At 38.5% G+C, this 15,939-nt stretch overlaps 1 protein-coding gene across 1 annotated transcript in view; it reads right to left on the reverse strand.

The window, feature by feature from the left end:
• Window positions 1–15,939, reverse strand: part of POU6F2 (POU class 6 homeobox 2) — a 478,158-nt gene that overhangs the window by 375,632 nt on the left and 86,587 nt on the right. Inside the window, exon 2 of the mRNA XM_054495337.2 lies at window positions 6,508–6,679. Coding sequence (XP_054351312.1) covers window positions 6,508–6,679 — 172 coding nt within the window. The remainder of the gene's footprint in view (window positions 1–6,507; window positions 6,680–15,939) is intronic.

The raw sequence follows: 15,939 nt of genomic DNA on the forward strand, positions 1-15,939 counted from the left end.
TGATAGATTTAGAAGCTCATTCAGAGTCATAGCATGACAAAGTATATGTTCAACTGCAAAATACCATATAAAAAATTAAAACAAATTATGCTCACTTGTTTCTCTCTCAAAGAAAAGACATTTGAAATTTAAAAAGATAAACATTTAAAAAGTAAGACTGAAATGGCATGAATACAAGAAAAGCTGAACAAAAACGCCAGCTAAGTACAGAACCCAGGAAGACAACAAACAAGAAAATTCCAGAGCCAGGCTGGATATTAAAGAGAAACCCATCCGCCGGAGAATGGCAACTGTTACTATGAGCTTTCGCTAGCTACCTCTGCCTTTGGATATTTTTTAAAAATTTATTAACCTGACAGCGGGAAACTTTATACAGATTGCCCCCTGACAGGGTGCCAGTTTGGTATAAACACTTTGCTATCTTTTTCTTTAGCATAAAAAATCAAGAAACATGTTAAGTGGAGCCAGGTGCATATTTGGGCAAAAGTGCCTGCTTCTCCGATTGCCTCTGCATTCCCAGGGAAGGCCTGAATAATCAGGGCAGCCCAATAGCAGAACTGAACCTTCTACCCTTCCTCTTCACATTTACTTTCTTTTTAATGTGTGAATGTCTGATGTATTATTAATTCCCAAATATAAACCAGCAAGGTCGTCAATCAAAGAAAGTGCCAATTCTCTCACAAATTAACTGTTGGCTGTCTCATAACAAACAAGGTCCACTTCAAACGGTCAAGTGAAATCTTAACGTTGAAGTGGGAGAAAAACGTATTTGGTCAATTCTTGAGAAGGGGAATGCTGGCTGTATAATTAAAGCAGGTAATTAAGAGCAAAAGCAATCTTCTTAAGGGCTGAGCCTTGGGAGCTTGAATCTGGAATGCACCTCTATTTATTAATTATGACATAAACTGGGCTGAGTGAACTACAAAAACACTGTAATGCCATGTAACCTTTAAGTCAGAAACACCCAAGACATTCAAGAGACTAAAATGGGATCATTTAAAGGAGTGATGATGTGCAGATTAATCTCATTTCTAATACCTTATTTCCTGTTGTTTTTAGGACCATTTAATGACAACAACAAAATATAAGAATCACAGTAATCAAAATAAAAGGGGAGAAAAAAGTAAAACCATATCAGTATTTTGATTTGCTAATGTCCTACCATGGAGTATCCTTGGACACTGCAATATTGAACTTCCTGCTTTAAACAGAGGCCTGGCCTGAGCACCCCAGGCATAGCAAAGGGCTAGCAAAGGCAGGCACAGAGGAAGGTCCCCACTGACGATTCTGACACATATTGTGCACTGTCCCCCATTGAAGTGCACTTAGAAATGAGCAGCTCCACAAACAAATATGGTGAAAATTTGAATACCAGTGCCTCTCACTATGGATTTATTTTTATTTCAAAGCTTACACATTCATGTTATTTAAAGTGGATTTATTTATCAATGCAGCATTACAGTGGTTTTTCTGGGGCAGGGTGGGGGGGAATCTACTAAACTAAAATTGTCCAAATGCACACAGCCTCTCACTGATTTTTTTTAAAATACCTCAGTGCATTAGACTTTCTTAAATGTAAGAACTGTATCCAAATGTGCATTTTTTTTTCACTCAAGTAGTCAGCAGCATGACAAGGGCTTGTTTGACTATTAAACCATAAATGATTTTTGACAAATACCTTATGCATCTCACTTACTTCCACAAATACAGGTTTCTACAGATTTCTTTTAAATAACTGTTTTTGCATAAATCTATTACTCAAATTATTTAGTTGATTTAAAAAATACACTTAATATTTCTTTAGCAAAACTTTCTTTGGTGAAAAGGGGTATAAATTTTCAATTGATATAATATAGAAACTTTTAAAAATATAGAAGCATGATACATATTTTAAATAAATATATTTCTCTAGGGAATTTACCTCATCACCTCCTAGCTAGATCTCTCTTGGGTTTAAGCTCTTGGTACTGATTACTGGCTCCAGAATAGTTAATCAGAATATTATAAATACCCAAGGTACTGAAGCCTAGAGAGAGACGTTTAAATAAAGTAATGAAGACAGTGATCTCATAATGAAGGCCTCCACTGATGCACGGGCGTGAGGCAGCCTCACCCCCAAGTGCAGGCCTCATAATGCCCTGCAATGACCTCCACGCTGACCTGCAGAGACCACTGTCTCAAGGGGTGACAGACAATTTAGTCCTTTATCCTTTTGTCATTGAAAGTGACTCCACTGCCATAAATTCTCATCAAGTCAAACTGGATGGCAATTTGAAAGAAAAAAATCTTATAATGCATGTTTCTGTGAGAAAGATCACAGAAAGGAAAAGAAATACACAATATAGTACATTCTATAGCATGGAGGAATCCCTGAGCCAACTTTAAGGCCTTTTCCAACAGCTCACAGATAAATGGCATTGAAAATACCCACTCTTACAAGTATCATTGCATGCAATTTCTTTTATCCTAGGAAAGCACAATATCAGAAGAGAAAATCAACCGCAAATTTTTGACTTTGGATGCAATGCTTATACATGGTTTTGTAGTTCCATCTCAGCTCAAGGCTCTTAGCTGTGTGCCCAATTAATGCACAGTGTAGTACAACTGAGAAGCCAGCCACTGAGACTAACACAGCCACCCAAGATAGCTGGGACTTAAAGGAAAGAAATCATGAGGTTTAACTTCAAACAATAAACATTTTCCCAGGAGAAACACTGTTAATAAATCATCTTTCAAATCTCAAATATATATGGGAGAAAATATTTAGGGCATGTTTTATGAGATCTCACTTCTTCAGCTGAGAGTGCATGGGAAAACTTTAGCGCACATATTTTTTCCAAGGATATATATTACTTTTATCCTTTCCGCGGTCATTTTCTCGACCAAGTTGTTGATGCTACCATTTGAATTTTAGCATCCAACTTGACTGAATGTGGAACACTGAATTCTTGATGGGCATAACTAAAAGCGAAGCACCACATTGACACGAGTACTATAAATGTCACTAGAGAAACACAGCAACCTCTTCCCTTTAAGATTGTTTGCCAAAGGCCAGTTTTGAGAATGGTTTCCAATATGTACATCACTAGTCACATATTAAATGACTAGCTCTATGTGGCATCACTCATCTGATCACACAGCTAAAGCCCTGTGAGACACAGCGCCAGATTCTCTGATAATCCCCCACCCCCAACCACACGCAAGCCTGTTCTCCTCTATACTGTTTCTTGCGGCTCAGAGCTTAGCATAATACAGTCACGAACTGAAAAAGGAGATAGTTATCCTACAGGCTTTAGAAGAATAAATAATGCACCACTTAATGATATCACAGAGAACTACCTAACCACATGTTTCTCAATGAAATGTGGATTCATCTCTCCTAAGTGTACTTTAGTTTCCATGGCTGTTCAAGTTAAGCAAAATGTTACCACTGATGTAATTACTTTATAAAACACAAGGGCCCTTTTCTGAACTTTCTACTTAGGCTGGCATATGGCTTCTCCTTTCTCCTTCTGGTATTCTGAGCTGCTCAGAGCACTGAAACATTCTGCACAGTATGTTTCCCTTTGGATGCTGTTAAGTGCAGAGGTGCAATTTAAGGAGAGGCATAAAAGGCCCAATGGTTCCTGGAATTTCCTTTGTTTATCCATAGAGGGCATCAGTATTAGCCTTTCTCCTGCAGTTTTGGGCTGAAGGTACCATACTGTGAGGAAAACAGACTTGTCCTCTGGACTGCTAATTTGAACAGTACACAGATGGGGGAAGAGGCTTCAAAGAAATCCATTTATACTGAAATTTCAGGTACAATAAAAAAACCCTGAGCTCTGATGGTCTCCTGTTGTTGGTTAATGTCTCTCCATGAACCTAAACATATCAAGATGCACATGATTTGTCATAATCTGGCCATCTCATTAGAGAAGCCCAATTTTCAATAATACGGTGTATATATAGAAGAATGACAGTTTGAGAGAGAGAGAGAGTAAGTATATTAGAAAATTATTGTTTCGATAAAAACATAGATGCTGTCAACTATTCAGGAAGAATGCAATTCTTCATTATCAAGTAAAGGGTATAATCAGGACTACATCTAAAAACAAAAAAACAGACTTGAACATACGCATATCAAAGAAAATCATAGTTCCTTAAATTGTGTTGCCAAAGTTGCTAAAAATTCTGGGACAGAATTATTCTGGAAAGTTTTAGTCAGTTACGTAAACTAGAATTGCTAAGGCCAAGTCCCAGTAATATTAAAAAGTAAGACCATAACAGGCCCCCGCAAAGGAAACCTTATGAGAATATTAGAGTGTCTTCCTCCTGATCCTTTCTGTTCTTTCTTTCTTATATTGTCTCTATTTTTTTCTCAAGTTCTCAAAACTGTTAATCTACTGATTTCTTCTTGACCTAATTGGAAACTGGGAAATACTCACATTGTGTTTGAAACTCAGTCTAGGGACCAAAGACAATTAAGTGAATTCAAAAGGAATGTAAGATGTAGATTTTGCTGTGTTCTCTCACACAAACTCAGAAGTTGAGAATTTCAAAATGAAAAGTGGATTCCTTCTAAAATCCATTATAATTTCAACATTAAACTATGAATCCTTAGTAAATGCCATTAAACTTTTAATTCAAATCTCTTTGACCCTCTTGGAATTTTCGAAGCTTTTTTCTCTACACATGCAAATCAGTAAGACATAGCATAACAAATCTATAACAGTGTTCAACACTGGGAACCCTAAACAAATGAAAAACATCAATCACCCCTCTTTTGGATTACTTGAAAGAAAACAAGTTGGAGCTCCAAGCTCAAGTCTACAAAATCCATTTACTTTTATTTTAAATGTATGCAAAGTTTAGGAACAAAAATGTATTATCTGTAGCTTGTAGAACTCAAAATTGATTACTTTTTAAAAGTCAAAGTGCTTACTTAGCATACTCAACATTAGAGGGGTGTGGGCATGGTTTTTACCTTTCTGTAATTTATCATTGTATCTGACTTTTCTCACTACCCTCCTAAAATTGAAGTGAAGGTTTTAGTACATAATTCTTCCTATATGGATAAAAACTTACACTGTAAAAAATATTTCTTTAGGGTGAAAATGCTAAAACCCTAATGCGCAGGTTTGGAAATTCATGTCAGAGGTGGCATTGCTGCTTTTCAAAGAAGGGGTGCTACCAAAATTTCTTGAAATTGGAATCTAGTATACTGTTAAGCATAAAACAGTATTGTACCCAGAGAAGATCTGAAAAGCAGAGTTTCTCTGTGACATCTCTCTAATGTTTGATTGAGTAAGCATTTAAAATTAGGGAAAAGCTTGTCTGTTGAAGCAAGCTAGCCTAGAGTTGCCAAACTCTCAGGGCAGCTTGCTTTCTGTCGGTTAAAATAAATAAATAAATAAATAAAGCCTGAGTTTCAAGCCGAATTGCTGACTTTCTTAACAAAGTAGTAGTCTATGTAATGATTTTTTTTTTTTTTTTTAAGTTCAGGTGCTTGATTGTTTCTTACCTGAGACCAAGCAGTACTCTGCCTGATATATATATGTCAGGTTAGTATGTATATATATGTCTATGTGTGTGCACACACATGCAATTGAAAATAATTAAAAGCAAACGTTTCAGGAGCAATTGTTCTGAAAACCTAACGTCACTCTGAACCCTAAAGTGCTTCTCCAGCAGAGACATCCATTAACATCTATCACTCAGGCACGCGCCTCAACAACCCGCTCCCCTTTCTGATTAGAGATCACAGTTGCATGAGTTGGCTTACAGAGTGTCATCTGTTTGAATGACAGATGTCTTTGCTGGAGTGGCACTCTGCTTGTTCTTGTTTTGTTTATGAAACAAAGATTCCTAAAAGGTCTTGGGCTGCCTCTACTTTTAGTTATGAGGCTATAAACACAATGTTGAAAAGGAGAGGGGTAGAGGAGGGAATCAGAGAACCTGTTTTCTTTCCTCATCACCTTTTTAAAAACAGAAGAAATATTCATTCTGATTGTGATGACACAATATTATTTCTCAGAGCAATTCCTGTGTCCACCTTTGTTTACCTGGCATAGCACGACTTGTATTGATATTTTTCAGTTCTCCTCTCCCATCTTTAGACGACAGATAATGTCTTTACTCACCTTCCCCTTAACAAAAGGCTGCAAAGCAACCTGAAACCGAGTCGATATTTACTCAATAAATGTTAACCAATTCTCACAATGGAACCGATTTCCTGATTATTATTACCACTTTCTATTTTTTTCCAAATAATTTCCAGCCTGGGGACTCTAGCAATATTTGACAAGTCAAAATGGGCAGCGAATAAGTTCCTTGTTGGTAAAAGTTTGGAGGACATCCTCCTAGCCGGCTGGAATCAGCTTCAGTGGCTTAGCACCTCCAAGATGCTCCTTTTTAGTACTTATGAGAAAACTGAATGAACAACAGAAAAAAAGGGGGGTTGGGGGGGTTGGATTGCTCTTCCGGACAACATGGTAGTACTGAAATGAAATACCTAGACAGACTTACCGAAGAGCTTGCTGGGAATGTCCTCGCTGTCATTTGATTCCACAGGCGCAAGCAGGGACTCATTCAGCTCGCTGTCTGAAGTAGCAGCCTTGTCCTCACCTCTCAACTCCGCATTCATTTCACTCCGCACTGACAGCAAGGGCTTACTGACTTGTCCAGCTATCATTGGATCCTAGGATGGGCGAAAAGAGTGAAGGGGAGGAAAAAAAAAGTGGCAGCTTTAGAGTGCGTGTCCTCTCTCTCCCTCTCCCTCTCTCTTCTCTCTCTCTCTTCCACACACACTCTCCCTCTCTCCTCTCTCTCTTATCTCTGGCTGCTCCCGCTGTTATTGCTGGCTGCAGTCAAGTGAAGAGCTATTACAGATCCGATGAGTTCTCCATTACTCCCCACCCTATTAAAGCTCAACTAGCATGTGAGAGATTCAGGAGGCTTCGGAGGAAAAAAAAAAAAAAAAAAAAAACTTCTTTGAAAGCAACCTCACCAACACAGCTTTAATTGTGGGATATGCTTTTGTGCGAATGTTTTTACACCTTGTTCTGTCTTTAATGCAGTAAGAAAAAAGAAAGTGCTGGGCTTGTACTTCAGCAACATACTAAAAAGGAAGAGCACCCTATGGAGGAACCACGGGCTATTTTAAGAAGCCTTCTCCCCAGGGGAGAAGCAATTAAACTCTATCCCAAGAGCAGAGAAAAAAGATAGGGAGAAAAGAGACCTCGAAAGGCTTTCAATGGAATAAAAGATATTTCTTATGTAAATTCTATAAGCACCCTTAGAAGTTGGCTTCACTGGTCCCAGATTGGGAACCGGAGCTGACCCCAAATCAAATGAACATTTTAAAGCAAATAATACACAACACAATACACGAAAATTGATTTAAATTTTTTTTAAGGAATTGGGAAAATACTTACAAACTGTGTTCAATAATTCGGATACCTAGAGCATCGTACACCCAGAGCATTAAAGAAAAAGAAAACAAAAATCGCCTTCAGAAAAGACAAACTTTCCCCCCTAATTATTTAGATCTGCTTTATCTTCAGCTCATTAAGGAGGGCATTTTAGGATCAGAAATATTTTCCAAGTGTAGTCTTTTATTCCATTTGCAAACTGAGACGCATAATATTGTTTTGGCACAATATCGGATGCAGAAGGAAAGGAAGAGCAAGAAGTGCCCTTTTTGCGAGATCTGGGAGCTATTTATTGCCAAGTTCATGCCTAAATGGTTCCTGAGCAGGAAACAGGTGACCAGCACAGAAGCAGGTGGGGCGGCATGCTCCTGGGTCCCACCATTGCATTGGTTGCGGTATGCCTGTGTTTTTTTTTTTAATGTATTCATGCCTGAAAAGTGAATTTGATATGGCACATGATAATCTATGAAAATGTTAATCAATACAAATAGTTTAAGCTGTCATCAAATGCACTTCTTTAGTCAATACTCATACCATTGAAAACAATGTCACTGTCACCAGGGCTTAATTTGCACAGCACTTAAATATTGGACTCTGTGCATCAATGCACTTCTTCTTCAAATACTGTAGGTAAACACATTTTCTCCCTATTTAAGGCTGAAGCACTCAGCACGCATTTAGCTGAGCCGAATCCTCCCTTTTGAATACCTTGATAGGTCCACTGGAGGGCAAAATTAATACTTAATTGAATCTCACAGTCATCAAAATAATCAATACTTTTTTATTATTTATTCTTTACAGTCTGTTGACTGTTTCAAACCTCTGAGGGAATGGTGGAAAGGATTCATGGCTTTGAAACACTGTCATTTAACAAGGTAATTTTCAGTGGGGCATTAGGGGTTGTGAAACATATAATAAAACAAAAATGGTGGCTTATAATAGGAAGAAAGAAAAGAATTATATTTCTGCCATCTAACAAAACAGGATAAATAAAAAAGCAAGTGCAGAGAGAGAGAGAGCGAGAAAGGAGGGGGATGAGGGAAAGAGAAAGACTGGCTTTTGAAGGGTTTTATCATATCAAGAACAGAGCCGAGCTTTCATAATGCTGACATTTCTCATCCTGACAATCCTAAACAAGTGGAAAGGATGAGATCGCAGATATCATCTTTCATCACATTCCCCAGCTTAAGAACCAACATGACAGCTCCTCTCCCCTTTACACTGTTAATTACTAAATAAAATACTACTCTCTGTCAGCACCAGATTATTGCAGATAGCAACCACAAACATTTCTCCATTGTTTTCCCCCCTCAGAAATGGTGATACCTACCTTGAACTCTTTAGAAAAGAAATTAGACTTGCCTCACCATATTGTAAATATTTGAAATATAATCAATGTAATCAATGTGGTCGATTCACAGTATTGTCAGCTTGAATTTGCTAGTGATAGATTTGCATTTTGTTTACTGGGTCTTGTTGCTGGGATTTGGAGCGCTTGAAACTTGGGGGAGATGGGGGGAGGCAGGCAGAAGGGAAAAGAGACACACAATTCTCAAGATTTCTCTGGATCTCTTTCCTAAATATCTAAGAAAGCATGCATGTTTGAGTTCTGATTCAGTTGGTGAGTGGGTGGGTACGGAAGGGAACAACGTTCGTTGGTTGACCTCGTGGCGTTCCTAAGTATACTCGTCATGTGATGTCAAGATCCCAGGCTTACATTCTAGTCCACTCTTTTTACTTTACAAAAGGTTGAATCCTCAATCTCTCTAATTTAAAGGAAGGGGTGTGACCTGTACCTTTGAGACACCCAGACTCTGTCGCTGTACTGCTCATCTGAGCATTTTTTAAGACAATGTTAATGATAAACTTATGTTGAGAATAGCAGTCTTATGATAAATCAGACATGATTATTAACGTGCCAGTGAATATCTGGGTAAACTTAAGGAAGAATATTCTACTCTTGCTTTATTTGTGAAGGGTCAAACTGAATCCCGAATCACACTGATGAGCTGAAATGCAGCTGCTGAGTTCAAGTGTACTTAAATCTTTAAGATGTTCTGTCTGGCTGATGTGTGCAAAACATGCACTGGCAGATGGTATATGTTCACTGACCATTAGCTCTTCTTCCTTAAATTACTTTTATGTACCTCATACATGGCTAGGTTCCCAACTAGTGCCTCTCACTGACTTGAGCTTTGAAAATCCAAGAGTTTGTCATTCAAGTACTCACTTAATTTTTTTTGTCTTACAAAACACTTTACGTTTTCCATAATGCAGCTCTATCCCATATATATGTGTGTGTGTGTGTGTGTGTGTGTGTGTGTGCATGACATGGTTAAACAGCAAACCCCTAGTGAGGCAGAGAGCAGACAGCTTTTAATCACAGCTGCAGCCACTGGGGGGTCCATTTGAAAATGTGTCACAAGCAGTAACCAGTGAGTACAGACTTATAAGTGATGGGGGAGTGCCTCTTTCAAGTAGCACTCGGCTTGGAAGTCATTCTCTCTCTGCCAAGAGCCATAGCAGTCTGTGAAATCCTTTCTGTCGGAGTGAAGAGAGGATTTTCCAACATGCATCTACGTAGGTGCTTGTAGAAATGTAAGAGACCTGCAACTTCAACTCGTACAAGGATCTCTGCAGCGGTAAACAGGAACAGAAATAGCTAGTGCAGGTGAGAAGTAAAATAGAGCTGATGAAGACTTCTTACTTGAAACTCTGAAATTGTTACTATCACAATAGAAGATGTTGAGACTTCTTTGCAATTCGTTTATCAACCCTGAGAGAAGAAAGTGACTAGTCCACCATGGAACAGTATTGCATGTGTGCAATAGGATGTGGCATGTGCCAATACAGGACACTCATGGGGCCATCAGAGACCCAAGAACCAGAAGACGGAACAAGGAGAAGCGGAAGTAGTTTCTATTAGCAAAATCACAACAAAAATTTTCATCGTGTCCTACAAAGAGAGGACTGCAATCACCATCAGAAACTACACAGTGATTATCTGTCTACTTCAAGCATTATTAAGGAATAAAAATAGGTCCCACTTATTGAATGCCTTTACCAGACAGTCTCCTCAGATGGATCTAATGTTACCCTAGCTATGCAAGGTATTAGCCCCATTGTATGGGTAAGAGATGGAGGCTCAGTAGGCTAAGTTTCTTGTCCCAAAGGCACGCAGCTAAGTGGTAAAGCTGCATTTTCAACCCTGGCCAATTCATCTCCAAAAGTCAGCACCTTTTTTACCCAGTAGGCATTGAGTGAAAAATTCAAGGCTTATGGACTTAGTAACTCATGGGGTATCCCAGATTTTGGATGATGAGCCAGAGCCAGTGGCTGTGAAGGGTGTTAAAGCCTGGATAACCTAGTCCCAGACATACTGTGTGTAGTATCATCTTCCCTACAGAATGTAGGAACAAAACCGCTCTCTGACTGACATTGCTTGAATGAAATCTATGGGGCGATATGGTATAGTAGACAGGACATCAGACAGTGTTCAATACCCAGGCTTGCATTCAGCTTCACCCTATAGATAAACATGGCAAGCCACTTAACCACCTTTGGCCTTGGTTTTCTTGTCCAGAAAGTGAAAAGGCTATAATAAAACAATATTTCCCAAAGTGCATTCCACAAAACACTTGCCCCAAAAGATACTCTACAATGAAAGAGTTCTGCAGTCATACCCACGTGAAAAACTCAGCAGGGAAGTCTACCAGGAAAGAAGTCAATCTAACTCCCTTATTCTAGCACTTTCCCAAGATTATCTGACCATGGGAGGTCTTTGCCTTATAACTCTTATATTATCTAATAGATCTGGAATGGGCAAGGTTCGATTATCTGTAAATTACTGCACTAATTTTTAATGATTCTATAATACTAAGCTCAAACACTTCTACAAGTACATATTTGTATAGTGCTTCTCACATTCTAACAACTTTTACCTAATTAATGTTTCTTAGTTTATTTATGTGTGGTTAGCATATATGATATATGATTTACTATATACTAACCATGTATACTGTCATTATATGCTAACTTCTGATGTACTTTCATATAATTTTTAAATAGAGATGTTTCAGTGTATTTCTATCATAAAGCCTTTATAGATACGAGGTACTGTATTAAGGAGGAGAATTCAACTTGGGCTTTGTGTTTTCTTAACCACGCTGCTAAAAATAATACCACATAAACAAATACGTAATTCAGCTAAAGACCTTCAATAATTTAACCAACAGAGTTTTGATAAGCATATTCATTCTCATTTTATAGTCGGAGAAACTAAAGATAGCTAGATAATTAACTCAGCAAAGCATCCGTGTCCAGTGGCAGCCACATGATGGAAATACCCACACCTCTCTACACTGAGCTTGAACGAGGTCCAGCATATTTTTACGTACATGCACACTAACAATGAAATAGTCCATCAGAACAGCTTTGAGGAAAATGCAAAAAACATAGGCAGGCTTCAAAAATCCAGGGAAACAATTCATTTGGTTGTGAAGCACTCGAGTATGGTAAAGTTATACAATACACAACAGATTTATTCCTAGAACTCAATAGAAAAATTATATTCATTATAAAGAAAAAAAAATGTATTGGATTTTCCCTCCTCTCAAAATGCTACATTTCAACTTGGGAGAAAGGATAGAAAACAAATTACCTACATCCAATTTTAGATGCAAACACACCGTCGTATTTTGTGTTTAGTTTCTCCCACGGAGAAGAGGTAAAAATTGAAATAAAAAAGAATTAAGAGGAAGAAACAAGGCGTTGGTAGGTTTGGGGAAAGGGTAATTTCAAGTGTGAACATCATTACCTTAGTTGTGAAGAAAAACAAACTTACTTTCTTTTATTAATTACCAAATATTATTAATTAGTTTAGCTCTTGATATATTTAATATGAGTATTTCTCCCAAAAGTTATAAAACATTTCTAATTTTTCATCATTCACTATTTCCTTACCTTTTCAGGAGTTTTTTTTTTTTAAAGAACTTCTATTTGACTTTCTGAAACAAGACCATATTTTATTTTTATAAGTGTTTTTTATTGATGTAAGTATACGTATTTATTGTAGAACATTTTGAAAATTTGGGAAGATCAAAGAAGGATGCTAAAAGTATTATAAATTCACCCACAATGGATTATTTTATTTTAAATTTCACTTTTTGGGCTGCAAACAAAAATTATTTTGGAAAAAAGTGGAAAATCCCACATTTCTAGCAAATATTCAACAGACAAAAATTTCCATTATAATGCACTTCACTATAAAGCTTATACATGCATACCTTTGATTGTTCCACAGTAGATTTTCACAGCCAAGTATTGATCCAAGCATGCACTTCCTTCCTCAACTCAACATTCCCAACTGCTATCTCTTTCCCTGTGTCTCTCCATTTTGCAGTTAGTGTGGCTGAAATTTTGTTAATCCTGTCCCAAAATATATAAGATAAGTATTCTGTGAAAATCAAGCAGGACATTCAAAATTAAAAATAAATGCTACATTTAACAGCGGCATACTAAAGAGGGGACCACATGGATATTGCCTATTTTATTGCTAATTACTGGCAGGACCATGAATTGCTCTCTCTTCCATCTTGGTTCCCATACCAATGTGGCTTTCTATATCCCGTGAAGGATATTGTGAGACTCGGCCGACGCGGTGGCTTACGCCTGTAATCCCAGCACTTTGGGAGGCTGAGGAGGGAGAATCAGAAGTTCAGGCCTGCGAGACCAGTCTGGCCAACATGGTGGAACTGAAAATACAAAAAATTAGCGGGGCGTGGTTGCGGGCGCCTGTAATCCCAGCTACTCGGGAGGCTGAGGCAGGAGAATCGCTTGAACCTGGGAGGAGGAGGTTGCGGTGAGCCGAGATCGCACCACTGCACTCCAGCCTGGGTGACAGGGCGAGACTCAGTCTCGGAAAAAAAAAAAAAAAAGATATTGTGAGACTCAAGTGAGGTAATGTACAGATAATGTGTATGAATATGTTTTGAAAGATATAAAAGTATTACACAAATAGACTATTTTCTACAATACCGCTTCCCACATTAAGGTATCTAACTGACTGGGAGTTACTTTTCTCTCCACACTCTCAGTTTGGAGCACGAGTCACCAAATCATTGAAGTTGAAGACTCAAATAGATGCTGTAGGGGATGCTGTGGGGTATGGCCCAGATCCTTCCTTTATTTTTTATTTTTTGAGACAGAGTCTTGCTCTGTCGCCAGGCTGGAGTGCAATGGCGCCTTTAGAACCAAGGCACTCATTTCCCAGTAGCCAGGCATGTTGCCCCTTAATGGCTCACAGCAGAGGAGTCCTTTCTCAGGAATTGCTCCTGCCTGAAAGGAGCTGCCTCTCTCAAGGTCATATCTGTTCCCCTGGGGCAGCCTGGATTTTTGCCTTATGGCCTGCAAAGCCTGAAATATTTACCATTTACCTCTTCACAGAAAAAGTTTGCTGACCCATGAACTCCGCCCTGGGTTTGATCAGTTGCCTTAATTGATATTCATGCTCCAATACTAGCATTCAATCAGAAAAGCCACATTCCAGGCGTGGCCACTACAAACACTGTTCACCGACCACCACTCCCTCACCCTGCATTTTGCTGCTTAGTATCATTTACATTAATTTGGGTAGAATTAGTACCTTATTGATCAGCATTAATGGAGGTTAGAAATGGGTTCTCATTTGGTTAAATTAGTCATATTCAGAATATGTGTATTGGCTAAAATATTTTGGAGACCTTCCCCACCTTTGTATGCAAGCAGAGAATATTAATGATCTAGCAAGTGTTTTTGCCTGTGCTTATAGATCTTGCTCCTAGAACTTTGCCATATCTACCTTAATGAACCTTCATTCAAGGTATGCTAGATTCATCTAAAATGACACAGAACTATGACTTCATTAAGCTTTCAGACAAGTCAAGTAAACTATTTGGAAATAATTGGTAATAAAACGTGTTTAATAAATATCTGAATGTGTGGCAGCTCTTGGTATGAGAGCTTGTTTTCATCATAAGCAGAATGCAAGGCTTTGAGGACGATGTAGCAAACCCTCACTCATCTCTAACCATAATGGTAGTTTTGGTGGCCTACCATTATCTACCAAAAATAACCTAATAGTTGTGCATACAAGTGTTGCCCCAGGCCATCAGCAACACAACCCACTACACCGGGTGATGACCCCTAGTCAGATGAACACTGTATTAGAGGCAAGCAAGCTAGTTACACAGTAAAATAAGGTCTAGAGCTTCTGTTAAAAGGATGTCCTAGGCAAATTATAATATTTGCTATTCCCACTAATCCCCAACACTTTATCTAGGGAATATTTGGTTAAGGTGAATGTCCAGAATCATCTTGAAAGAAAAAAAATAATACAGCAAATATAGGATTTCCTTTGGTGTAACAGGATGGTATTTCATTACTAACAATGAGTGTGCACATATGGGCAGTTTAAGGGTCTCTTGTCTTTTTGTTGAACCTCAGATAAGTGTCCTCCTCTCCTGTCAGTATCCACATAGGGTCTCTATCCCTCTCCAAGTCCCACCATGAATCCCACGTCCTCTTAACTATGCTAATACTCTAGAGGCTACTCCAATTGATAATGAAAACAGATGCAGCTGTATTTAAACACAGACAAGCAAATAAGCCAAACCGCTCATCAATGCAAACCTGTAGATTGAAATAACAACATAACAATCAATCAAACAGGAGTTTGCCAGTTCTGGGCTTCTACAAAGCATCTAGCACACAGTTGGACACACCTGCTCGGAATCCTCACCTTGAACCTCTACAGCTCCTTTGCCTCTAGGAGGTTAAAATGACTGTATGAACAATGCTTCATGTATACTTATCTGGGAAGAAAGGGAGACACTGGTATTGACAACCTAATAGCGCCGTCAATTCAATTTCTGCTGCCTTTGTGAAAAAGCATCAATACGAGTTCAACCCAGGCTCATCTAGATCTGGTCTTTTGGTAATGGGGTTATACAGCAGTATTGACATTGCATACCCATACCCTATATTCATACACTCTTCATAATCTGATGGCTTCAAATAGCTATCAGGATTTCATCAGAATACAACTCAGATTAAAGTGAATTTACATTTAGCAATTTGAATGTAGAGTTGCTTGGGAATTACAAAGAGAGAACATCTGGTCTCTGTCCTAAAAAGAGCTTTCTAGCATCTTAAAAACTCTAGCAGAGACAATTAATGTGTGTGTGTGTGTGTATCTCAACATTTGCAACCTTTTGCAAAAGTGAGATAGTCAGTTTCCAGAATGGAAAGACCTGTTCTCTAGTCCCAGCATTTTAAAACTGTGCTCTGAGAAGCATTGAGGGTTTTAGAGAGGTGCCTCCAGGACCTCAAAGGGAGATAGGGGAAGACCTAAGTGCCCACTCCCAGTTTTTGAGACCATATTGTTTCCTCCCAGCTATTTTACATGGAGTCTTTAGTATACTTGAGGAAAGGGTTACACAGGTCTGCCCATATTGCATATTTGCAATGCATCACAGATGCAATAAAAATC

Source organism: Pongo pygmaeus, chromosome 6 (assembly GCF_028885625.2).
Source record: "Pongo pygmaeus isolate AG05252 chromosome 6, NHGRI_mPonPyg2-v2.0_pri, whole genome shotgun sequence".
NCBI lineage: Eukaryota > Metazoa > Chordata > Mammalia > Primates > Hominidae > Pongo > Pongo pygmaeus.